The sequence below is a fragment of the Rhinolophus sinicus genome, linkage group LG03, assembly GCF_036562045.2.
Source record: "Rhinolophus sinicus isolate RSC01 linkage group LG03, ASM3656204v1, whole genome shotgun sequence".
In the NCBI taxonomy this organism is placed as follows: Eukaryota; Metazoa; Chordata; class Mammalia; order Chiroptera; family Rhinolophidae; genus Rhinolophus; species Rhinolophus sinicus.
Window position 1 is genome coordinate 63,669,681 of NC_133753.1, and position 27,566 is coordinate 63,697,246.

The window sequence follows — 27,566 nt, forward strand, 5'->3', positions numbered from 1 at the left end:
TTGGCTCCCCCAAAAAAGGGAGCCCCTACATTTGGGTTGCCTCCACAGAGAGGTGTACCCCTAGCTCTCAGCACACAGCAGGTTGCCCTTCCTTCTGTGCCCACCTTAACGGCTGCTTTACTGGCTCAGAGCTCCACTCCCATAGGCATGATTTCAGTATCCTTCAGGCAGCATTTCCATTCTAATGTTTTTAATAACCTGAGGAAATCTTCAGTCCCACTAAAACCATCCGTCAAGGCTGTTCAATTGATCTCCAAGGTCCCAGCTATGGTTTTTATTAGTGCCTTTGCTTACAAGGTTGCATAGATTTTTGGTGATTTGTCCTAACCCTGTATTAACCATGTGCTCTACTATTTTTATTGTTCAATTTTGCAGAACGCAAAGGTTTTCAGGAATACGTGTATCATGTCATAGCAGAAACACCTACACTGTTACCCTATCTAGGCGTATCATCCTATCACAACCACAAGGTTATATAAACAGCTGTAGAGGAAACCAGCTTGTAACATCTAGGCCTTACCTGGTCTCTGGCTCACTGGTGGACTCCCATCAATTCCTGAGAGGATAATGGGAACAGAGCCAAGAGATGAAGTTGGTGTGGTCACCATGGAGGAAGATGCAGCTGTGGTCACCACGACTATGGAGGTGGAGGCAGTGGAAGCAACAGGAAGAGTTATGGTTGGAGGAGATGCTACCAAAGACTTAGGAAAAGCCACTGAAGCCACGGGGCTAGTTATGCCAGTCGTTTTGATAAGGTTCACAGTGGCTGTGGACTGGGTAGGTGTTACAGGGGTGCTGGCATTAGTTTCAGAGACCTCAACAACCCCTGCAGTGGTGGCACCAGAAGGACAAGTAGTTTCTTTAGTTCCCACGTCAGAAAGAGCAGTCATAGGTGTCACAGCAGTAACATTCTCTAAAAATACTTGAGGGGTGGTAGTAGTGACAGCAGCAGTCACAGGGCTGCACACCTGAACGGCCTCAGAAGAAACCACAGGTGTGACGACCATTACTGGAGAAGGTCTGATACTGAACTTCTGCGGCCCTGTTAGGGGTTGGGGTGTGCTAACTCCAGGTATCTTCTGCTGCAGGGCTCCAACTTTACTCATCACAAACTGTGTGAACACACCACCAGGAGAGGGTCGAGCCGCTGCAAATAAAAATTTGCAGGTCAAAATCTTCAGTTCTCATATTTTATCCTCTAAGTGATTGTGTTTATCAACATTTATCGTGTGCACCACTGGGTCAATTTCTTACAGGTACTACCTACCTGCATTATGTAAGTGCCAATTTCCAACCATAGAAATCAAACACTTCCCTCAACCCAAACCAAACCCCTTTATAATTCTAACAAGAAAGGGATTAAAATTGGGTGCTCCTACTAAACATCTTTGGCTACACAATATAGCCAAATTGCCAGTTACACTAAAAAGACAATACAGCAGCACACTAAAACAGGTAAAGAAAGTAAGAAGGAGATTTTCCCCCCCAACTCTAATTTTAAAACTTGTTTCTGCCACTTCCTTTCTGCCCCAGCACCTCCATCTCTTTATTGCTGTCCTCTTATGGGACAGTTAAGTTTTACATATTTCTAAAACATATGAAGACATTTTTCAGGAGAGGGCAGAGTACGACTGCTTATTTTGGGGGGGACGGATTTTGGACAGGAGTCCACCATCTTATCCTCATAGAATGCTGGCATTTTGAATAAACCTGCTTTTCTTTCCTCGAAAACAAACAAAAAAAACTCTATTTCTAAAATCACCAGATAAATCTACTTTTTAAAAAGAGGTAAAATGAGTTCTTTTTAACGCATACAATGCCTATCCTCCATCTTCACGCAACTCCAGCATTCAGCCAGAGACTTCAATTTCCTATTAGAGGAAAAAATACAGTAACTGACACTTTTACTTAACATACCTAAATAGATGTGAAATAACACAAAGAGGAATTCAATAAACCAACTGTATATAGTCAACGCTAAAACATAAATGCTCTCAAGAAGGTAATGTATTATAGACTCTAGTATTGAAATGTTAAGTAAAAGAAGTTTAAATTCACAGAACAGGGGTGAATAAAGCAATGTTTCAAAATTATGTTTTACAAGAGCCTTCTATACTTTAAGCCTATACTAACTCAGTCCACTTTGATTTCGCTAACTCCTTGGTTTCATAAATTCAAGGAACATACATACATATGATTGCTACCAAAAATACCCGTCCTGTTAGGAGAAATACCAAATTAGGGAAAGAATTTAAGAATATGTCTTATGTTTTTAAAAACATAGTTGAAAAACCTAAGTCTTTTTCTACATTAATAAAAGTCTAAAAGTCTGGGAAGTAACTGTAAAACTAACTAGAGTTCAAGTCATCCAGTATTATAGGTCATCAGAAGAGTTACCAAACAGTAAAAGAAAAAATTCAAGCCAGATGTACATCGAGAATAAGAATAATGCCAAATTCTTTATTTCTCTAATGTTTACAACTTCCATACTGTATCCACTGGCTCGACACCAAGTGACAGGCCTTTCCAAAACATATATATAGTCCAACTTACCAATTGGTCTTTTTGCTGGAACAAATGCCTTCAGATTCTTCCCGGGGTGATTTGTTGTAGTGCCGGAGGAGGATGCCGTTTTGGAATTGGATGTTGAAGGCAACAGGGTACGTGGTTTCCTGGATGCAGCCACCTTGGCATTGGATGCTACCTTGGAGATGACAGTACTGAGGGTTGAGAGGTCCAGGACTGAGGGTCGCAACCTGCCTGTGATATAAGCAGCTAGCCTATTGGCTGGATGCAATGCCCCCATCTGTCCCAATAGCAACTTAGCCTGCGGGTAACTCTTACCATTAACCTGAAACAAGTGGCAAAGAGAAATTCTGTAAAGATAAAATTCTCTTGCTAACTCATCTCCCTTGACAAGGGTTTCATTTTTACAAGGTTTTAAAAGTCTATTTTTTCAGATTTAAAGGGAAAAAGAAATGGACTTCTCCCATTTGGCATAATAAGGAGGTATCTAGGAGGTGAGAAAAAAAATTCTGTCATCTGATAGTCTGAACTAATCTCATCTTTCATTTTAATAATTTAGAAACAGAACCTTAGAAACTCATCATATCTGCATCCTAGATATGTGAAAGATACAGTTAAATCTCAGGAATCATCTAATTGTTTTACTTGTCAATAAGCAATTCTGGTTACATTATTAACAATCATCAGCAAAAAATGAGTAACTATGTTCCACAGAATCTCTCTGACGAGACCAGAGAAGCATACTGAAGGTCTCTCACAAGAGTGCTTTCAAGCATACTTCACATTTGGGAAATACATGGTGAGCGTACTTTAAGTTACACAAAAGTCATTGTTAAAATAACCTAAGTCACAAAATCACCTCAGTTTCCGGTTTTCTAAAAACTTAACTTTGAAGACATTGTTTTCATCTCTTGAATAAAACTTGGGCTCAAGAGTAACTGCTAGTAGAAACTCACTGTAATTTTAGAAATACTCCCTAAATTGTCAGAAGAAAGTAAAACAATGAATGAAGTAAAGATTCTTCGCTACTGCCTGAGTTGATAGACTGCCCATCTTGGGCAGCAGGACAGTATTTTGTTTGTTTTGTTTTTCGAAGAAAAAACAAACAAAACAAAAACTCCAAGTTTCTTACCCATGTTCTCTAAGTCATATTGCTGGATGACTAGAGCAGATATTCTTTTCTGTCCCTCCCTTACATCATTTAAAGAGGGAAGTAGAGGTAGACTGAGATAGAGAAACTCCTTCTCTTGAAGCTAATAGGGAACTGGTAAGGAGAACAGCTACAGCAAGCCACTCTCTCTTCATAGACACAAAACATAACTAGTTTTTGCTACTTAAATAAAATTGTGATTATTCCCAAATAGATCAGGAATATCTTTTGCCTCAGTTTGGTATAAACATGATCTTTCCATCCTAAAGTAAACTTTACTACACAGTAGTTCAGGCTCTGTGGAGTCCAGATCAGATATCTCTACTGCTCCTTTGGGACTTGGACTGAAGAGCACTCAGCACCTCCCCCAAAGCCTGCAGCGGCCTGACTGCTTATGCGAGTTCACATTTTATGGTGGCTCTCTGAGTCCTAGACAGGGGAAGAGAACAAAATTCTATGCCTGTATTTCAGGGAGTCTAGTCTCTCTAGAAATGATTTCAGGTAAGCCTCTGCTCTCAAAGTATCAATCAACAAATAAGGAGAAAGCACTGTTTTCCTCATCATTAAAGAGTTTAAGAAATGCCAACAGAAGCAGTTATATAGGACCACCAAGAATAAACTGCAATAAGAAGTTTTTAATTAAAGAGATCAGCTATATTATTATTAGGACAGTCCTTAGCCCAGGGCAGTGGTCAAGCTAATAAAGTCCAATAACCGTAGTAATGTTAGACACTTAGACATATTTGTTACTCTGATATAAAAGTGCATTTAATGTCACTGAGCAAGAGGAGAAAACCTTTTTGATTATGATTACATTTTCATTCAGAACTTCTCTTTCAAAGGATTTTCTACATGCCAGGGTAATTTTACTAATATAACCTGCCTGAATTACTAAACAATAAGGATAGAGATATTTGTCCTACAACAATTATACTGGCAAAACTCCTATGAATCAGATAAAAGAAAAAAGTAAATTGTGGCTCATTATAAAAATTTTTTTTACATATTTAAATAATACCCTACTAAATTCTTCTCCAAGTTTCCAAACATATACTGCCTATTTTAAAATCAATTTCACCCTGTTTTGTTTTGAAAGCTATCTGCTAATAATCCCAAGAACTAAACTGGATCCCTTACTATCCTTGCTTGGTTGTCAAAGTATCACTAGAGCCCAGATAATAAAGTTTAAGAGGAGTAACTTTCTGGGAACACTAGAAAGAAAATTATTAAGAATAAAGGGCTCTACATTTTTCATAAATGTGCCAAAACTTGCTCCAGGTGTGCACCTAACCTAGGCCTATTACAAAAAGAGATGATTTTGTCACCCAGTTCCCAGGAAATGTGAAGATAAATGACATAAGGCCCACAAAGGGCTCTGAAAAATCAAGATGTTACCTAAATGCAAAAAGGTGCTACATCCAGATTAAAGATAATTCTCACCTGGATAAGCCCAGATGTGCTTGAACTGGGTTTACGTTTATAGGCCACAAGCTTCCCTGCAGGAGAAAGCCCTGCATAAAAGGGCAGACCTTTGCCTCCATGTAATCTCTCCCTTACTGAATCCAGGGCATCTGTCTGCACGGGAGAGATATCATCCATTTTCCCAGGGGATAATGGACCATCAGGAGTCTCTGATCCAGATTTCTCAGCCATATCATCTTGATCTTGACATGATGGCATAGAGATTTTCACACGAGAAGAATAAACAGGGGGGTTCTTCTCACCCCGGCTCTTTCGCTGAGAAGCCAACTCAATGATGAAGCTGCCCACCTTAAGTGACTGTGGCATGTTGCTATTGATGTGCTGGGATAAGATGCTCAAAATCTTGTTCCGATCCTCCTCCCAGTTGCAGTCTGAGATGATTTCTATCAGTTTGGTGGGACCACCAGGTGACCTCTGATGCACATAGGAGGTAGAAGAGGATTCCCCTTCATTGCAGGAAGACTTCCAGCTCTTTTCTGATAAAGAATTCAAAGATATTCTGCATCACAGCATTTTGTACCAAACTTTGAAAAGACTTTTACTTTCCCTGAGTTCTCAGAAAAGTGCCAGGGGTATAGAAATTCAACAGTTGCCTTGTGTCTCATTCCCATGCCCTTTCAGTAGTAATTTAACACTCATAATCTGGGAGTTTTCCAGGAAAAAGAAAGATTCTAGAGAATCAGACTACAGTAGTCTTCACTATCCTGCTGACTAGGCTCTTGAATAAAAGGGGAGCCCCAGCTCAGACTGCTCTAAAAAGCCATACTATTACATTTGAAAGTGTTATCTTGCAAACAAAGCATGACCTATAATCAAGGTTAAGCTTATTTGGTGTAGTTTAGTGCTCTGCTACCCATACACGCAATGCAAAGATACTTGCAAGATGTTTTATACCATGTAGTAAGTAGAGTCAATCCTAAAGAACAGCAAGAGTGTTCTCTGTTGTTTTTTTAAGTGCACTCTATCTCTAGTTTCTACTGCAAATACTTCTAAATTACTTTTGTGCCTCTAGATGTGATTGCTTCACTTCTACATTATACGCAGATTACTCAACTCACCACATTTTATGTTCATGGCAACATGTTACCTAGATGTGTATTTCACTGGGCATTTAGTTTGCTACAGCAGAGCCTCCCAACAAAAGTGCTCCAGTTACAGGTACGTCAGGACAGAGATCCCCTCAGCCTTCAGGGAGGTCATGCGGGCTATGGCAGGATCCTTCCACCCCTGCAGCCTCCTTCACTTGCCTCAGTGTGCTTATAGAAACATTTCCCTGTTTGTGTATACCATGCCATCAACAAAAAGAAAAACAAAGTTGGGAAGCACTGCTGCTTAAGTGTCTAAAGTCTTAGGAAGCAAAACCAAAAACAAAGAGGTAACTCCCTAGACACTACTACTCATCAAAGATCTGGCAGAAGCCTGTTAGATAAATCAGCAATTTTCCATCCTTTCTCCTTCTGCACTTCTCTAATAGCAATGGCTATTGAGAACCTGAGGGAAAATTTCAATAGTTAATGATGTCAATGTTACTGAGGTTTGAAAAAAGGTTTAAAAAAAGAAAATCACTGACCTCATCATAAATGTCTCTTGCAACAACATACCATATCAACGAATAAATTTTATTTCTCAGAACAGGAGCGATAGACCAAAAAATAGGAAAAAATGTATCTACTGGCTCTATTTTTAAGAGACGCTAACAGGGTACGTGGATGTATTCTGGGACATATTTCCCCGTTTTTATTATAATCTACACCTATGTATTTACTATCAAATGGTAAGATCTCATTTTCATGCTGACCTTGTGATTTATCAGAATCGTCCTCCAGGTCACAGGTAATTGGTTTCAAGGGCTGCTGTTCCAAATTGGGCTCCTGAAGAAGGGAATAACACAGAAATACTTCAATTCAACATATATTTAATATCAAAAGAGACTAGGACATAAGCATTAAATCTCTCAAAGAAGCCTGAAAGCAGTAGAAAGGTTAAAAGGACCACAGCTTCGTATCTACAAGCACAGCTGCATTACTATCATATTATACAGCCCGTGGCAAAAATAAGTAGTCTTGTTCTGTAATGTACTTAATAGTGACTGAGTCACCAAGACAAGAATTTACAATGTACTTTATAGTAAAGATGGAAAAATATTTGATGTTTAATAAATATTAAACCAGCTAAAATAAACTTCAGTTATTTAGAAAATTCACCTACATACAAAGGTGCAAATCCTAGTAATTATAGTTGAATGATTTAATTAAAACCAGAAATGTTTAAACCTTTTAAAATTACCATTAAAAAGAATAATGGGGACAGTTCTCTAGAATCGGTATGCAGAGGTGTCGCGGACTGGACATCGGGGCACGGTGACCGGAACACGCGGTTCGGATGAGTCGCTGCCCAAAGCCCCCCCCCCCCCCCCGCCACTCCTCACCCGCCCCAGGAGGGGAACTCGGGATACGGCCCTGTGGGGAGGACTAGCCAGCAGCTCCCCCAACCCGTACAGGGGTGCGCACACTGCCCCACAGGCCCGCCCGCTATGCACTACACAGGAGGCCGCTTGTGGGAGCCGCATCTGTGCCTCTCAGTCCTCTGGATACCAACCGGTGCCCCCGACCCCGAAGCCCCTGAACCTTATACCCCGATGCCCCGTGATCCCGATGCCCTGTAACACTGAAGTCCTCTTATCCGACGCCCCGCCATAACCCTGACACTTTCCTAACCTCTACACCCCCTAATCCTGCGGCCCCCACAACACGATGGTCCCCCAACCCCCAACCCTGTAATACCCGTTTCCTAACCCAGACGACCCTTAGCCTGCCATTCCCCTAACAAACAAAAAAAGAACTGGTAGGCAGAGAAACAGATAAATTGAAATACACATCAAGTAAGCCTTCTCTGACCCACAAGAATTACTCTGAACTATTCTGATAATAATGCAAATTCTAACACCAGCAACAGGGAACTAAAAGTTAAAAAGAGAAATTATGCAGTAAGTTATTCACCTTTGCACTACAGTTCTCAGGACTAGAATGACATGAGCCCTGATGCTGAAATGATGGGGGTGGGGATGGTGATGGCTGTCTCTGTTCTTTTTTTCGTTCATATACTCGAACTCGGGCACAAGTCATCATACTTTCAAAGTACAAGTAGACTGGATCTTTGTCCTCTTCCCGAATCTGTAAGTTTCACACAACAAAACATTCCATACATGGGGGGAAAAGTCTCCTGGACTCCAAAAGTAAAAGGATGTTTAAGTTTTCTTTCTATTACATCACTCGAAATTTTTAATTGTAAACTTAAAAGTTAAATAGTACAAATACAGTTCATATTGTGCTGAATCTTGGGGAAGTCAGAAAGGCTCGGGTTCTCTATCAAGGAATTTCAGAACCCACCAGAGCAGTGCTTCTCAAATGATCTGTGGTAAAGGACACATATCTTAGTTACTAGTCTAACACAGACTAATATTTTTGTAAAATACAAAAGCAATTACTAGAAGAATACAAAATAAATTACTAGAAAAATAAAAGATATGTAAAATACAAGCCCAAGTGTTTTAGTATTAGATTTCATAGACATAAAAAGACTATTAACTTGCTGTGAAAGTTTCTAAATATTTACGATTATTTTCTATATGTACTTATTTCACCACAGACTGATAAAAGTTTTGGATCAGCACTGGTACAGAGATCACACTGAATAGCATTGTGGATCTTCCTTCAATTTAATTGACAAGGAAGATTGAAATGGATTTAATAATCAGAAATGTTTATCAGCTTTTTTACCTATCAGTCTTCACAAAGTCATATCAACTGTTATTTTAAAGCTTTGAACTTTACTATTATTATTATACAGAGGGTGCCAAAAAAAAATGTATACACATTTTAAGAAAGGAAAACTATTAAAGTTGTAATACTCAATATGTACTGCTAACAAAAGATGAATACAAGACACGTTTGACTTCTGCAGTTACAAGAGGTGCTCAAAGTAGTTACCATCGGCGTCCACAGACACTTCTGATTCCGGCGAAGTACTGCTTGAGCAACACTGACCAAAGTGTCCATTTGTATATATTTTTTTGGCACCCCCCAGTACATAAAGAAGTTTGCTTTAAGAAGATGACAATTATTTTTAAAGCCTTTTCGTAATGGTTTTCTACTAATATGTACTACACCTCAATTACTCAATATACTACACTATAGGAATTAAGAGTATCTTTAACAGAGTTTTGCAAGTCATGTTTTTTTTTAGAAAGCCAATCTTTATATGATCTTCCTGAAAAGAAGTTTGGCTACATTTAAGAATTACTACTATTCGCCTCTATTTTTATGACATTTTGTAAGTGTCCGCAGCTAAACTGATTAAATCAGAAAGGATGTGGTTTATTACCTGAAAGCAAAATGATTCACAAAATGTAAACCAAAAATCTGAGTGAAAACCATCATCTTTATAAATGACTTCTGCAACTTGCGATAAAAGCTAAAACTCCAGACTTACCACAGGATTGGGTTTGGGAGTATATGCCCGTGCAGGTTTAATTCCAGTGAACAGTTTGCCCTTCACAGTAGTAGATAAAACTTCTGGTTGAGGCAACAACAATGGTTTCGTAGGCTCGATGACAGAAGGCGTTGGGATATAAACTGGCTCTGGATCTACTTCACCTTCTACTTTCACCCATAATGGATAATGCCGAACAGGCTGTTCAGGCTCTGTTTCACATATAGCTTAACAAAAAGAAGGATAAGATTTTAGGTGCTTTTGGCAACAAAAGGTCACTGAGGCACTGTCAATACAAAATATGCTCCCTCATTAAAAAAACAGTAATTCATTGAAACAATCAGCTACCCCTAAAAAACCTTTAGTTGCCCTCATGCATCTTAATATATTCATCTTTTAACCAAATATTTGCTGAATAACTATTATAAATCAGATAGTGTTTCAGGCTCTAAACTGAACACAGCCATGAATAAAACAAAATCCTTGTCCTCATAGAGTTTATAATCCAGTAGGAGAAAACAAACTAATAAACATAATATCAAACAATAAGTGCCTCATAGAAAAATACAGCAGGGTAAGGAATAAGAAGTTAACAGGAGATGCTATTATATTTAGCACAGTCAGAAAAGGTTTTTCTGTTACCCTGGAAAAATAACCATTCTATACTATTTAATTTTACAAATATTTGTTGAACCTTACTATGTAACTATTCTAAGCACTTAATATGTTTTAACTCATTTGACTGTCACAATACTTCTTGACATATTATTGCTATTTTATAGAAGCTGAGAATCAGAATAACCTAACAGAAAGAGGCCGAATCAAGGAGCAAACCGTCAATCTGACTTCAGAGACTGAGCTGTTATAAGATAGAGTGAACTCAGCATAGGAGCAAAACTACATCAATTGAAAAGCAGTGAAAACCAAATGAGATGAAATCATACTATCAAGCAGTTCTATACAAAGGAAAACATGCATTGATTACTTAACCAAATTAAATGGAGGATCTAAGAGGCTTCTGACTTTATTCTTTAAGCAAACTACCCATCCCATAGAAGACAGGTACAGAGAAGCGAACACTGTATTTTGCATTTTAATGGTCAGTCCTCAGACAGGATATAGATGATTCTAAGTCAAAGATCCAAAATCTTTGCCAAAAGTCATATAAAATGTGACTGAGCAGCAGTCACACTTAATTCAAATACTTATTTCAAACAATCTTTCACAACAAAGGAGAATCCAAACTGCTACCTGATTTCATAAGAAGTTTATTTGCTCTGAATATTAACACCCCACTAGTAAAGAACGACTTTGTCTAAAGGGCTCCTACAGCTTATATCCTTCGGAGCATAACCACTAAATGTTGAATAAAGGTTTAAAGATTAAAATGGGGAGAAAAAAATCTTCAGAGCTAGAAAGTGACTGAGCCAATTACTTAGCTAGCTAGCAGTCTCTGTTATCCAACTTTTATAACCTTGCTTAGCTCATTGATCACACATAATTCACAAAGCTTCTAAGACCCTAATATTCATTTATGTATAAATATTTGAATGTTTACTATGAATATATACTAATGAACAAAACTGACAAAAATCCCTGCCTTCATGGAGCTTACATTTAAGTTGGGAGGAAGAGGGCAAGACAGGTAATAAACACAAAAATTAAAAAGAGTATGTTGGATTGTGGTTAAGTGCATACGAGTAAAAGCAAAGCAGAAGAGAAGGGAAATAAGTAGTATGTAGTTAGTATGTATAAGTACATATTTTAAGGGGGAGTGTTGCAATTTTAAAAAGGGTAATCAGGGATGCCCTCACAATAAAGGTGGTACTTACAGAGGCTCTACCACTCATTTGGTAAAAACTTTAGTCTAGTGTTGCTAATTATTTCATATGCATATTCTATTACAAAAATAAAAGTGTCTTCAGGGCAAAGAGGTCTCTCTTTCAATCATCTTTTAAAGATTTTTTTAAGCTTCCATAAGCTAAGAATTGTATTAAAACTCCCTTTTTATCTTTTTCTTTTGAAAATAATAGCTACAGGGCAGCCAGATGGGTCAGCTGGTTAGAGCGCCAGCTCTCAACAACAAAGTTGCCGGTTCAATTCCTGCACGGGATGGTGGGCTGCGCCCCCTGCAACTAAGATTGAAAACAGTGACTGGACTTGGAGCTGAGCTACACCCTCCACAACTGGACCAAAGGACAACTACTTGGAGCTGATGGGCCCTGGAGAAACACACTGTCCCCCAATATTCCCCAATAAAATTTAAAAAAGAAAAAGAAAATAGTAGCTACAAAATGCACAGTACAGTACTTCTGAAGAAAAGCTCTTAAAAACATCTTACTCCCTCACAGGGAATCAAAGACAACTAAAGTTTCAACTGTGGAAAACCATAAAAGGGGCTGATTGAGAAGGGTAGACAGTTCAGTTCTCTTGGGACATGTAAGACTGAAGTGACAGCAACATAATCAAATAGGGTAAGCCATGCGAATCAGGACTGTCATTGGCGGAGACTACATCTGAAGCCATGAAAACGGACAGACGCTGCACAAGTCCAAGAACAACAGACCAATTCCTCATACTCCATTATGCCCTAATCCACTTGATTCTTTTACGCATTCTGGGCTCCTGTTCACAACACACTCCAGATCCTCCTACTCTTCACCTGAAACCCAGAAAAAAGGAGCTAGAAGAGGCGGGATTAAGGGGAGAACCTGAGTAGCATACATTCACAGAAAACAAGAATGGAAACCTGTTTCAAGAAAGAAGTGGTTGGTATCCCCTTACTTCTACGCAACTGCCTAATAGGTATTATTTGCCCAAAGTCCCCTGGCATTATCACTCTGGCTTCTACATTCCCAATAAGCTTTTTGTTCATGACACTTAAAACATTACAGCACTTTTGTTATTGTAGCACTTAAAATTACAGTAAATACATATATGTTTACCACACAACTGTTTCATCAAATTGACAGTAACCTCTTAGAGACGATTTCATTTTAATTGTGTGTATCCTGCCTCCTCTCACTCCTGGCAGTGTCCACAGGTGTTTCATAAATGAACAGTTAGAGATAGAAGTCCCAGAAAACTGCTATGCTAATAATCAGCATACTATGTATCTCTTCCTCCCAATTTTGTGTTTCATATCTATTTATTATGAAATATAATACCCATAAAGCATAGAAACAATGTATATACAGCCTAATACATAGTAACACGTATACACTCATGTAAACACCAAACAGGTCAAGAAATGGAATATTACCATCAACTCTGGAAGCCTGTGCATGCCCTTTCTCAACCACAGTCCCCTCCCACAAGAGTATCACTTAAATGATAGCCACCTTCCTGCTTTCCATTTTTAACACCAAAGCACACATCACAGCTTAATTCTGCCTGCTTGTGCAATTTATATGAATGTAATCAGAGACACACACTTTTGCCTAGCTTTTCCTCTTCCACTCAACACTGAATTTGTAAAATACATCTCCGGTGTTGCACATACCTATAATTCATTTATTATTATTGTATTATACTATTCCACTGATTATTCATCCTGTTGTTTATTCATTCTACTGTTATTAGATACCTGGAGCTGTTTTCAGGTTTTAGCTATTGTGAATCATGGTGCCATAAACATCACTGTACAATGCAGATCTTCTGGCTACTATGGAATCAAACTACTAGATCAAGGGCATGTGATATTGTCAAATTATTTTCAAAGTGGTTATACCAATTTATATTCCCATCAACAGTGTATGAGAGTTCCCATTTATCAACAATTGATATCATCACAGGATTTTAAGGATAACCATTCTGGCAGGCATGTAGTAGAATCTTGCTATCGATTTAGTCTGCATTTGCCTGATTATGAACGAGATGTTCAACATCCCTCTTTATGAAGTACCTCAAAAATCTTGTCCATTTTTTATGGAACTGTTTAATTCTGAGTAATTTGTGGACTTCTCTACATATTCTGCGTACAGGTCCTTAGTTAAGTATTGCAAATATCTGTTCTTTCACTACAGCTTACGTTTTTACTCGCTTATTGTCTTAAAGACCTGAATTTCTCATTCTTAACTAATCAAATGAATTATCTTTGAGGACTGGTGTTTTATTCTGTCATGCTTAAGAAATCTTTTCCTAATAGGAGATATTATGTCATATTATTCTTCTATATTATCTTCTAAGAGTTGTATTGTTTGGCTTTTCATAATTAGGTCTATAATCTACCTAGAAATTATTTCTATGTATGGTGTAAGAACTAAATAAAGTTTTGTTTTTCCTTATATAGGATATTCAATGATTCCACCACTATTTATTGAAAAGATCATTGTTTCCTTACTCCTCTGCCATTTTTGTTAAATGAAGTGTCAATATATGTTTGAATCTATTGTCACCTCTCTAATCTGTTCTACTGATCTGTTGACTTTATACTCAAGCCAGTATTCACCTGTCTTAAATGTGATAGTTTTTAAGTTCTGACATCCAAAAGAGGAAGTCCTCCCACCTTGTTATTGTTTAAGATTGCCCTAGCTATTTCTAGGTCCTTTGCATTTCCATATAAATTTTGGAATTAGCTTTTCAAGTTTCACATAAAAAGCTGTCAATATTTTTATTAGGATTGCAATGAAATTGCAGATGAAAATGAGAAGTGACACCATTACAATATTCACTTTGCTTGCTAACATTTTTAATCAAGGATGGACCTGGAGAGGATTGTGGGAAGATAGAATGGGTAGCACAAGGAAATCTACATCCCCTTCTGAACAATTGCACTGGCAGAATCTGCCGAATGAAACTATTCTGGAACTCTGGAGTTTGTGGGCAGTTTGCAACTTCCAAGGAGAAGACTTGGACAGTAAACTGTCACTAATTGATCAATTTCAGCTCTTAGCACAGTAGTAACTACCCTTGCCCCACCCACCAGACACAAGGTAGAAAGCTGTGCATGTGTCCCTGCAACAATTTGCACAAAACTTCTGAGAGCCACAAGTGGGGGGAAAAGGACCCTGTCCTCCAAATATGAGGGGTCTCTGCTCTGATTGCTGGTTGCTGCTTCTGATCACAGAGGTGAAGACAAAGAGGCAGGCAGCTGTTGTTGTTGTTGTACCTCCTCCCTATTGTTACAAGCCTTCCCCCCTCTGTTTTAAGTGACTGCCAGGGGATTCAGAGGGCCAACACCCTCCCCCTGCTTCATTTTACACGTTCCCCTCTCAGGAGCCAGATATTAAAGATTAAAATATTCAAAAACAACTGCACATACAAGGAAAATTAGGAAGTGACTATGTACGCCCAAGGAAAGGCTCAGAAAAGACCTGAGAAGACCTTAAACTTACACCTCAGGCTGACTCTCAGCACAAAGACAGCCTGTAACAATCAAAGAAACAAAAACACTAACCAACAAACAAAACCTGTGGAAGGAGAATCACATTTCCAGAGTACCACATTGTTAGATTCAAATACCCAGTGTTTCACCAAACGTCTTAAGGCATACAAACAAAAGAGGAAAGCTTAGCCCATTAAAAGGGAAAAAATAAACCAACAGAAACTATCCCTGAAAATGGACCTAATTGCAGGTATAACAAAGACTTTAAAACAACTGTCTTAAAGATGCTCAAAGAAATAAAACAAAAAATGTGGAGAAAGACAAGAAAACCTTATGTGAACAAAACGGAAATATCAAGGAAGAGATATAAAACATGGAAAGAAACCAAAACGAAATCCTGAAGCTGAAAAGCACAAAAACTACAACGAAAAATTCACTAGAGGCATTCAAAGACCGATTTAAACAGGCAGAAGAAAGAATCAATAAACTTGGAAGATAGGACAATGGAAACTATGAAGTTTGAGGAACAGTAAGAAGAGACTAACGAAAAGCAAAAAGCGTAAGGGACACCATCAAGCAAACCAGCATATACATCATGGGCGTTCCAGAAAAAGAAAGGGACAGAGATAATATTTTAGGAAACGATGGCTGAAAACTACTCAAATTTGAGGACAGACATGAATAAAAACATCCAAGAAGCTCAACAAACTCCAAGTAAGATGAACTCAAAGAGATCCACACTGAGACACATTATCTTCAAACTTTCTTCAAAGTACCAAGATAGAAATGAATCATCACATACAAGGGATTCTCTATAAAAATATGAGCAGATTACTCATCAGAAGCTTTGGAGACCAGCAGATAAGTGGTAAAAGAAAAAAAGTGTTAAAAGCAAAAAAATTATCAACCAAGAATCCTGTATCAGGCAAAAGTACCCTTTAAGAGTAAAGGAGAAATTAAGAAATTTACAGATAAACAGTGATCGAATTCGTGACCACTAAACTTCCCTGCAAGAAATGCTCAAGGGATTTCTGGAAGGTGAAATGAAGAGACACTAGACAATAAAAACCACATGGAAAAATAAAGATCTCACTGAAGGTAAACACGTGGGCAACTGTAAAAGCTAGTATTGTTATAAACAATGGTTTGTAACTGCACTTTTTGTTTTCTACAGGACTTAAAAGACTACTACATTTAACGACAAAAAAATTAATGTGAAAGCTAATATTACTGTAACTGCTTTGTAATTCAAATTTTTTCTACATAATTTAAGAACTAATGTTTTAAAAAAATTAGTACTTTATTTCTGAGGGCACACAATTGTATAAATATATAATACTGTGACATCAACAACTGAATGGGGTGAGAACAGAACTATAAAGGAGCATAGTTTTTGTATGTTATTTAAGTTAAGCTGGTATAAATTCATATTAGAGTATTATAACTTTAGGATGTTAAATGTAATCTCTAAGGTAACCACCAAGAAAATAGCTATAGAATATACATTTTAAAAAATGAGAAAAGAATTTAAACATTTCACTACAAAATATCAACTAAACACAAAAGAAGATAGTAATGTAGGAAATAAGGAACAAAATAGCTATAAGGCATATAGAAAACAAATAGCACTATGATGGAAGTCCCTCCTTATCTATAATTCTTTTAAATGTAAATGGAATAAATTCTCCCAAAAGACAAATTGGCAGAACTGACAAAAACACATGATCCAACTATGTTCTGTCTACAAGAGACTTACTTGAGATCCAAAGCCACAAATAAGCTGAAAGTGAAAGGATGGAAAAAAATATTCCATGCAAATAATAATCAAAAAAGAATAGGGGTGGCTTTACTAATATCAGACAAAAAAAAATTAAATCAAAAAGGATACAAGAGACAAAGGACATTATATTAATAAAAGTTTCAATATATCCGGAAGTAGTAATAATTACAAACATTTACACACTTAATTGACAGATCATCAAAATATATGAAGCAAAAACTGATAGAACTGATGGCAGAAATACACAGTTCTACAACAGTAGTAAAAGGCATCAATACCCAACTCACAATAATGAATAAAAGAAACAGACAGAAAGTAAGAAAATAGAGGACCTAAGCAACACAATAAATCAACTAGAGGTAACAGGCATATACAGAACACTCTACCCAAAGAATTCATTCTTCTCAAGTTTACATGGGACATTTTCCAGGACAGACCACACAGTACACCCCAAATTAAGGCTCAATAAATTTATACGTTGGTGCAAAAGTAACTGAGGTTTAAAAGGTTAAATAAAAACACAGATATCATACAAATTACCTTCTCTGACTAGAAATCAACAACAGAAGGAAAACTGGAAAATTCATAAAACTGTGGAAATTAAACAACACACTTTTGAAAAATCAGTGGATCAAAGAAGAAATCACAAGGGAAATTAGAAGATGCTTAGAGACAAATAAAAATGAAAACAACATACTAAAAACTTATGGACACAGCAAAAGCACTATTATAACTATAAAATGCTTACATGAAAAAACATGAAAGCTCTCAAATCAACAATCTAACTGGACAACTTAAGGAAATACAAAAAAACTAAATAAACTAAACCCAAAGCTAGAAAGAAAGAAAATAATAAAGATGAGAACAGAGATAAACAGAAATGAGATAATCAATAAAATGAAAAGCTGCTTCTTCAAAAAGATCAACAAAATTGACATACGTTTACCTAGATGGATTTAGAAAAAAAGACTGAAATTACTAAAATCATGTGTGTACTATGCTGTACACCTGAAACTAATATAAAATAATATTGAATGTCAACTGTAACTGAAAAAAATAATTAAAAACAAATTAAAACAGAAATGAAAGTGGGCACATTACTACCAATTCTATAGAAATAAAAGGATTATATGAGAGTACTATAAAGAACTGTACACCAACAAATTGGATAACCTAGATGAAACAGATAAATTCTTGGAAACACAAAACGTCCCAAGACTAAATCAGAAACAGTGAATCTGAATAGACCTAAAACTGGTAAAGAGATGGAATCGGTAATCAAAAATCTCCGAACAAAGAAAAGCCCTAAACCTGATGGTTTCCCTGCTGAAGTCTACCAAACATTAAAAGGACTAATATCAATCCTTCTCAAACTTTATCCCAACTCATTGTATGAGGCCAGCATTACTCTGATACCAAAGCCAGACTAAGACAGTACAAAAAAGAAAACTACAGGCTAATATCCCTTATGAACACTGATGCAAAATCCTCAACAAAACACTAGCAAACAGAATTCAGCAGCATATTGAAAGGATTACACACCATAATGAAGTGAGAGTTATTTGAATTCAAGGATAGTTCAACGTACAAAAACAATCGATCAATGTAATACATACTAACAGAACGAAGGTAAAAACTACATGATCATCTCAACTGATGCAAAAAAAGCATTTGACAAAATTCAACACCCTTTCATGATAAAAACACTCAACAAAGAATAGAAGGAAACTAACTCAACATAATGAAGCCATGTATGAAAAAACCAAAGCAAACATCAGCCTTTCCTCCCTTGAGATCAGTAATAAGGCAAAGATAACTGCTTTCACCACTTCTATTCAACATTTTACTTGATGTTCTGGCCAGAAAACTTGCCAATAAAAAGACATAAAATGCATTTAAATTGGAGAGGAAGAAGTAAAATTTTGTTTGATGATGATAAAACCTGATATGCAGAAAACTCTGAAGATGCCACAAATAAAATTGTGAGAATAAATGAATTCAGCAAAGCTGCAGCATACAAAGTCAGCACAAAAATCAGCTGCATTTCTATACATCAACAACAAACAATCTGGTAAGGAAATTACATAACAATTTCATCCACAATAACATTAAAAAAAACTTAGGAATTAACCAAAAAGTGAAAGACTTGTACGTTAAAACTGTAAAACACTGCTGAAAGAAATTAAAGACAACATACAGAAATGGAATCCAATGCTCATGGATTAGGAGACTTATTAAAATGTCAATACTACTCAAAGCAATCTACAGATTCGATGCAATGCCTATCAAAATCCCAATTTTTTTTACAGAAATAGAAAAACCCATTCTAAAATTCATAATGGAATCCCAAGGGACCCTAAATAGCCAAAACAATCTTGAAAAGTAATGAACATGAAGGACTCACACTTGCTAATTTCAAAACTTACCACAAAGCCTATAGTCATCAAAAACAGTGTGTGGTAGTGGCATAAAGGCAGACAGACCAATGGAATAGAAAGCCTAGAAATAAGCCCTTGCATATATAATCAAATGATTTTTGACAAGGATTCCAAGACCATTCAATGGGGAAAGAACAGTCTTATCAACAAATGGTGCTGGAAAAGCTGGATATCCACATGCAAAAGAATTAAGTTGGACCCTTATCTAACACCACATACAAAACTTAACTCAAAATGGATCAAGGACCTCAATGCAAGGCCTAAAACTCTTAGAAGAAAACACAGAACAAAAGCTTCATAACAATTGGATTTTGCAGTGATAGCTTAGATATCACACCAAAGGCACAAGTAACAACAACAAAACGAATCCATTCATGAAAGTTTTTGAATGTTGTGCATCGAAAGACACTAACAGCGACTAAAAAAGCAACCCACAGAATGGAAGAAAAAACAATTGCAGGACATACATCTGATAAGGGGTTAACATCCATAATATATAGACAACCCATTTCAAAGGACTTGGTTGACGTAATAAACATTCAAACCTGTACAGCATTTTTTTATTTGAGCCATACTCACAATATATGCCGGGGAGTAAGATCTCAAATGCTCAGGAAAATGGCAGTTTTGCAGCTCATTTTATACATTAGAATCAAAGAAAACGACATAAGGAAGATGTACAAAATCCACTGGTGGCAGATTTAGGAGGTAGGAGAAAGCACAGCGGGGAAATCTCTAAGATTGGATAAGAGGCACAATGGAGAAACACATACTTCTTTTACATTGGTGAGTACCGGCCAGTTAATAACTAACATTTACAGTACACAGAAATGGTATTTGGGCAACAAGATAACAATGATGGGCTCTCTGATCTTGTGCTCCCGTGGTTTATGCTCTGGTGCTGGCAGTTGTGCCTTCAAAGGGTAGGAAAAGAATATTACTCTGACATTTCAAAGATATGTGATCTTAGAGGGATAAGAACAATGGACAGAGATCACTTAAAGATTGACCTTTGCTAAAGAAGCTATAGGCCAGGGACGAGACTATCAGCTATGACATGCCCAGTTAGGAATCTGTGATCGAGTGTGGTTACTTTTAGTCACTGAGCTTGTTGAGTTCTACCATGTGGCACCCCTGAGCTTGTCAGGTTTATTGCATAGCCTCTTTTCCGTTCCCAACTTGAAGAGGCATTTCTCCAAAGAAAATATACAAATGGCCAACAAGCACATGAAAAGATGCTCACTATCACTAATCATTAGGGAAATACAAATCAAAACCACAATGATATACTACTCACACCCATTAGGGCGGCTACTATCACGAAAACAAAATAACAAGTGTCACTGAGGGTGTGGAAAAATCAGAACCCTTGTGCACTTGTTGCTAGAAATGTAAAATGGAACAGCTGCTGTGGAAAATAGTATTGCAGTTCCTTAAAAACTTAAAAACAGAATTACCATATGATCCAGATTTCCACCTCTAAGTACATACCCAAAAGAACTGAAAGCAGGGTCTCAAAAAGATAGCTGTACACCCATGTTCATAGCAGCATTATTCACAATAGCTAAAATAAGGAAGCAACCCAAGTGTCCAGCAACAGATGAATGGATTAGCAAAATGGGGTATATACACACAATGGAGTATTATTCAGCATTTAAAAGGAAGACAATTCTGCAACATGCTGCAACATGGATAAACCTTGAGGTTACATTAAGTGAAATAAGCCAGTCACCAAAAGACAAATATTGTATAGTTCCACTTATATGAATGAAGTACTTAGAGTAATCAAAATCACAAAGACAGAAAGTAGAATGGTGGTTGCCAGGGGCTGGGGAGAAATGGGGAGTTATTTTTTAATGGGTATAGAGTTTTAGCTTTATAAGATGAAGAAGGTGATGGAGACAGATGGTGATGGTGGTTACTACACAACTATGCTTATGCACTTAATATCACTGAACTGTGTACTTAAAAATAGTTAAGATGGTAAATCTTATGTTTAAATGTATTTTAAATGTAGAAACATTTTTTTAAAAAATGGATGTTAAATTTTCAACTTTACAGCATTTGCTAATATAATTTCTCTCCTTTAATCTGTTAATATGGTAAATTATACAAATATCCATATCTAAACCAAACTTATAGCCCTGTCACATATTATCCTTCACATATTCATTTATATATCTATATTATATATATATATACATTACACACACACGCACGCACGCACGCACACACCATTTTTCCCCGAAAATAAGACCTAGCCAGACCATCAGCTCTAATGCGTCTTTTGGAGCAAAAATTATAAGACCCAGTATATTATATTATATTATGTTATATTATATAAAACTGGCCTTATATTATAGTAAAATAAGACCGGGTCTCATATTAGTTTTTGCTCCAAAAGATACATTAGAGCTGATGATCTGGCTAGGCCTTATTTTCAGGGAAATACAGGGTGGGTGTGTGGGTGTGTGTGTCTGTGTGTACCTTTATTAATTATAACATATATTCATTATAGATGATTTAGAACATTAATTTTAAAAGTCATCTAAAACTTCAATACCCAGAGATAATCACTGTAAAAACTTGGCAGTATTTCCTTTTTAAAAATGTATATATGTACAAATATATCCTAATAAAATTGGGATAATATGGTACATACTATTTTATGATTACCAATTACTATGGTGTGACATTTCTCCATGTCTTTAAATATTCTACATTCTTTTTAATGACTACATTGTATTCTTTTGTAGAAGCATAAAAATTTAACCCAGATTATACAATAAATTTTCTCCCATTTCTTCAATATTAAACAGTCTGCAATAAATAGTCCTGTAAGTACTTTTTTTCTTTTATAGTTTTATTGAGTATTATGGACATACAATATCACATACACAATTTGATGAATTTTGACATAAACATACCACGGTGAAACCATCGTTACTATTAAGATAGTGAAGGTAACCATCACCTCCAAGATTCCTTGTAAATGTAATTGGATTACCTTTTTGTCTCTCCTCCCTCTGCCTCCAACCTCCACTCCAACCCTTGCTCAGACAACCACTGATCTATATATTTGCATTGAATTTTTTTATATGATGGAATAAAAATGTTAACTTTGGGGGGGGGAAGAACTGGCTGCTTTGATTCAGCATTATTATCCTGAGATTGATCCATGTTGCGGAGCGTACAGTTTGTTTCATTGTACTCTTGAATAGTATTCCACTGTTTGCATCTATCCCAAATTTCTTTATCCATTAACCTGTTGATGGACACCTGGGTTGTTTTGAATTTTCTTGCTATTACAAATAAAGCTGTTATGAATACCCGTGCCCAAGGCGTTCTATTGAGTAAATACAAGTGAAATGACTAGGTTGTGTGGCAGATATATTTTTGACATTTTAACAAAAAATCAGTTTTCCAAATTGACTTACCATTTTACATTCCTACCATCTATGAGAGTTTCAGTTGCTCTATAGTCTCACCAGCATTTGGTGTGGTCAGTCTTCTTAATTTTAGCCATTTAGTGGAATACACTATCTCTTAGTGGTATCAGTAAGCATTTCCCTAAGGAGTACTAATGTTAAGCATCTTTTCATGTGCTTATCTGCTATCTATGCATCTAATGTGAAGAGTCTTAACTTTTCTGTCCATTTTTTAAATTATGTTGACTGTCTTGTTACTGAGTTTAAAGTATTCGTCTTCATGCATTTCAAGAACTTTTTATGTTGGATGTATGTTTTGTGAGTATTTCTCCTAGTCTGTGGCTTGTCTTTTCATTTTAACAGGTCTTTTGAAGAGTAAGTTTTTAATTTTGAGAAATTCAATTTTATTATTTTGCATTTAAAATTCATGCTTTTGAAAGCCTATTTAAGAAATCCTTTATGAGCCACAAGGTCACAAAGGATTTTTCCTTATATTTTCTCCTAGAAATTTTATACTTCAAGCACTTACATTTAATCTATGATATCAACTCCTAGATACTAAGTTAACTTTTGTATGTGGTATCAATTATATGGTGCTCCAGAACCATTTTTTGAAAAGATGATTGTTTCCTCATTGAACTACCTTGGAATTATGTCAAGAATTAATTGGTCATGTAAGAGAGTGTGTGTGTGTGTGTGTGTGTGTCAACTGAACTCCCTATTACCTGCCACTGATTTTTCTTTCTTTATCCCAATTATTTCAGCTTTACAGTAAGTCTTAAAATGAGGGAGTGTAAGTCTCTACCAACTATGTTCTTTATCAAAGTCATTTATCAAAGGATTATTCTAAGTCTTTTGCTTTCCATATAAACTTTAGAAACAACTTGCCAATTGCTACACCACCACCCCAAAAAAAAGCCTGCTGTGATTTTGATTGAAATAGCATCAAATCTATAAATAAATTTGTGGAAAACTGTTATCTTACCAATAGTCTAATGATGAATGAAAACATTTATTTAGGTCTTTTCAAAGTGCTCTCAGCAATGTTTTACAGTTTTTAAGTATAAAGGTCCCATGCAACTTTTGTCAAATTTATCCTTAAGTGTCTCATTTCTTTGAATGCTATTTGAAATGGTTATTATTTTATTTCAACTTCCAAGGCATATATACGAATGTATTGTATATTGATATTATTGTATTCTACAGTCTCACTAAACTTATAGTTCTACTAGTAGCTTTTTTGTAGATATCTTAGAATTTTCCTAACTATGAATACAGCTTCTTTTCCAATTTGGATGTATTTTTTTCTTCCTGCTTTACTGCACTGGCTAGGACTTCCGCAATGATGTGAAACAGACATGGTGATACAGGATATTCTCCCTCATTTCTAATCTTTGGAGGAAAGCACTCAGTCTCTCACCATTAATATCCTGGTTGTGGAGTTTTTCAGAGATGCTCTTTATCAGGTTGCTCTTCTATTCCTAATGTGCTAAAAAATTCTTACCAGAAATAAATTTTGCCAATTTTTAAAAATATCTATTGAAATGATCATATGGCTTTTTTTTTTTAAGTCTGTTATAGTAACGGTAAACTACACTGATTATTTTCAAATGTTAACTCAAACTTACATTCCTGGGACAAATCCCACTTGGTTATGATATGATGTATTATCCTTTAAATATATTGTGGGGTTTGATTTGCTTACATTTTATTTATAAATTTTACATATGTTCATGAGGGATATTACTCTAGTTTTCTTGTAATATCTTTTTCTGGTGTGCAGAATGGGTATTATTTTTTCCTTGAGTGTTATACAGAATTCACCAGTGAAGCCATCTGGACCTGGAGTTACGGTGGGGTCTTTCACTACAAGTTCATAGGTATAGGGCTAGGTAGTTATTTTATTTCTTCTTGAGTGAGTTTGGTAGCTTTGTGTCTTTCAAAGAATTTGTCCATTTCATCTAAGTTGTCCAATTTATTGGCAAAGTTATATACACTATTCCCTTATTATCATTTTAATGCTTATAGTAATGGCACTTCTCATTCCTGATACTGGTAATCTGTGTGTCCTCCTTTTATCCTAATTGACTACAGATTGATCTTCTCTTTACATAGTTAACTTGTAGGTATTCATCTCCAATAAAACTCTACATGGACTAAGAAAGCAGAAATGCCAGATTTTATCCTTTCTCTTGGTACCATCCACAGCAGCTAAGCACAGTGCCTTTACACCATCAGCAGTAATTTTTGACAAACAAAAAAGAAAACAGGTGATAGAGTGAAGGTCAAATTCCAGAAACCATACCTTACACAGTAGAAAAAAGATGAATACTCAGAAGTCAGAAAAGCTTGGGTTCAAATCCCTATCATTCACTTAATACCAATGTGACCTTGGGGAAAAAGCACTCTAAGCACTCAATTAGTACATCTGTAAAATGGAGAAGCCTCCTTATAGGTTTGCAAGATTTAAACCTAACCCTCACAGAGTGCTTGGCATAATGTTCCCAGACAAGAAAAAGCTAAGAGTTCATCACAACCAAACCAGCATTACAATAAATGTTCAAGGGACTTCTTTAAGAAGAAAGATAAAAAGATAAAAAATATGAATAATAAAATGGCAATAACTACATACCTATCAATAATTACTTTAAATGTAAACTGATTAAATGCTCCAGTCAAAAGACATAGGGTGGCTGAATAGAGAAGAAAACAAGACACTTCTATATGCTGCCTACAAGAGACCCACTTCAGATCGAGAGACACATACAGTCTTAAAGTAAAGCAATGGAAAAAGATATTTCATGCAAATGGAAGTGGAACAAAAACCTGGGGTAGCAATACTTATATCAGACAAAACAGACTTTAAAACAAAGGCTCTAACAAAAGACAAAGAAGGACATTTCATATACAATAGCCAAGATGTGAAACCAACCTAACTGTCCATCAATAGACAACTGGATAAAGAGGTGGTACATACATACAATGGAAGATTACTCGACCATAAAAAAAGAATGAAATCTTAGCATTTGCAACAACACAAATGGACCTAGAGACACTGTGCTAAGTAAAGTAAGTCAGACAGAAAAAAACAAATACCATATGATTTCACTTATGTGGAATCTAAAAACACAAAATAAATGAACAATCAAAACAGAACCTAACTCATAGATACAGAGAATAAACTGGTGGTTGTCAGGTGGGAGGGGAGTTGGGGGTTGGGTGAAAAGGGGGAAGAGATTAAGTACAAATTGGCAGTTACAAAACAGTCACGGGGATGTTAAGGACAGCATAGGGAATATAGTCAGTATTTTAATAACTATATATGCTGTCAGTTGGTACTAGACTTCTCAGGGTGATCACTTTGTAACTTATAGAAATTTCTAATCACTATGTTGTTCACCTGAAACTAATATAATATTGTATGTCAACTGTAGTTGAAAGAAAAAAAAATTTAAAGGCAATTTACAGAAGAAAGTTTATAACAAATGGTTAGTCAACCTTTAAAATCAAAATTATAACACAGATCTATACTTGTTGATATGGAAAGAATGTGATTTTATAATATTAAATTTCTAAAAGTTATACCACATATACAGTAGTACCATGTCTATAAAAAACATGTATGTATAACCAAGTGGATTAACAGAAAATCTGGGGAGAACGTACATACATCGAAATATTAATCATCCACTCTTCTGAAAATAAGTACATGCAAGCAATAGCAAATGTAAATATAAACTGCCAAAAAAGGAATATTAGTCCTTAGCAAATTAAGAGGAAACTGTTTTCAATTACATAGTAAAATTATTTTTTTTAAAAGATACAGTAGAAAGGGAAATAATCATGAATGAAATAATGTGTAACTTGGTCTACATAGTATTTTATCAAAATGGAAAAATAAGCTTTTCAAAAAAATTCAGAATGCTCAACTCCATCCGCAAATCTCCAACCTCCTGGTTAATGGCTCAAACCACAACCAGAGGGTCTTGCTACAAATTTTTTTTAGAAAATAAAATCTGTTAGTTACTTCATTGTGGTTATCATTCATCATGTATACATATGGCAAATCATCATGTTGCACACTTTAAATATGTGCAATTTTATTTGTCAATTATACCTCAATACAGCTGTGAGGAGGAAAAAATGATGGATTATACTGGTCATCTGTGTAGTCAAAGAACATGGTGGGGGTTGGGGGCAGGAGGAAAGACAGAAAAATAGATGAAGTTTCAAAGGCATTCTGGAAGTTCACATGAGAGAATGATCAAATCTATCACAAAACAGCCATCTTCAAAAGAAAAATTCCATTTAAAAAAGGGGTGTGTGTGTAGCACATGTCATTTAAGGACAGTAAGATGAGATCACAGATCAGGATTAAAGTAAGTAACTTTAATAGTGTTAGTTTCAAATACTAATACTATTTGAAATAGGTTTTCAAATAACTACACTTTTCTAAAAAATAATACTCTACTTTTTAACTCTCAGTGAATACTCACTGTATTCCAGCTTTTTTCTCTTCTTTTTCTCTTTCAATTGTTCTTCCTCCTCTCTGACTCCCTCTTCTTCTTCTCTCTGCTCCTCTCCCAAAGCATAACATGCTACATCACGATGACTGGCCTTCCTTTGGAATTGCTTAGTTTTTGATCCCACTTTAACAAGTACAACTTTTCTTTTCAAACAAGTGCAGCCAAACATGCAGTCTGGTCGGCGGCAGTGAGCAGGCTGGCGCTTCTCCAAAGCTAGACTGGAACACACGCAACCCAACCGACAGAAGTCGTTGTTGCACGGAGGGGCTCGTTTCCTTATGATTGTGTGGATGGGTTTAGTTTTGAGAGATGCCTAAAGTCAAAGCAAAAAACTGTAAATCTACTAAATCATCCCCAAACACCACCACCAACTCACTGTCACATGTTGGTCTTCCTTCTTCTCTTAGCACTCAGTACTA

At 36.2% G+C, this 27,566-nt stretch overlaps 1 protein-coding gene across 24 annotated transcripts in view; it reads right to left on the reverse strand.

The window, feature by feature from the left end:
- The window catches only part of MGA (MAX dimerization protein MGA), a 132,071-nt gene that overhangs the window by 22,010 nt on the left and 82,495 nt on the right, over positions 1-27,566 (reverse strand). For 9 of the 24 annotated variants that reach the window (XM_019725430.2, XM_019725431.2, XM_019725434.2 and 6 more), the window contains exons 9-15: positions 27,118-27,460; positions 9,650-9,876; positions 8,158-8,331; positions 6,957-7,029; positions 5,117-5,634; positions 2,554-2,851; positions 521-1,147 (exon numbers count right to left, since the gene is read on the reverse strand). In XM_019725430.2, coding sequence (XP_019580989.2) covers positions 521-1,147; positions 2,554-2,851; positions 5,117-5,634; positions 6,957-7,029; positions 8,158-8,331; positions 9,650-9,876; positions 27,118-27,460 — 2,260 coding nt within the window. Of the gene's footprint in view, positions 1-520; positions 1,148-2,553; positions 2,852-5,116; positions 5,635-6,956; positions 7,030-8,157; positions 8,332-9,649; positions 9,877-27,117; positions 27,461-27,566 lie in introns of those variants that run through there. The other 15 variants (XM_019725437.2, XM_019725438.2, XM_074327883.1 and 12 more) reach the window with 14 other exon arrangements.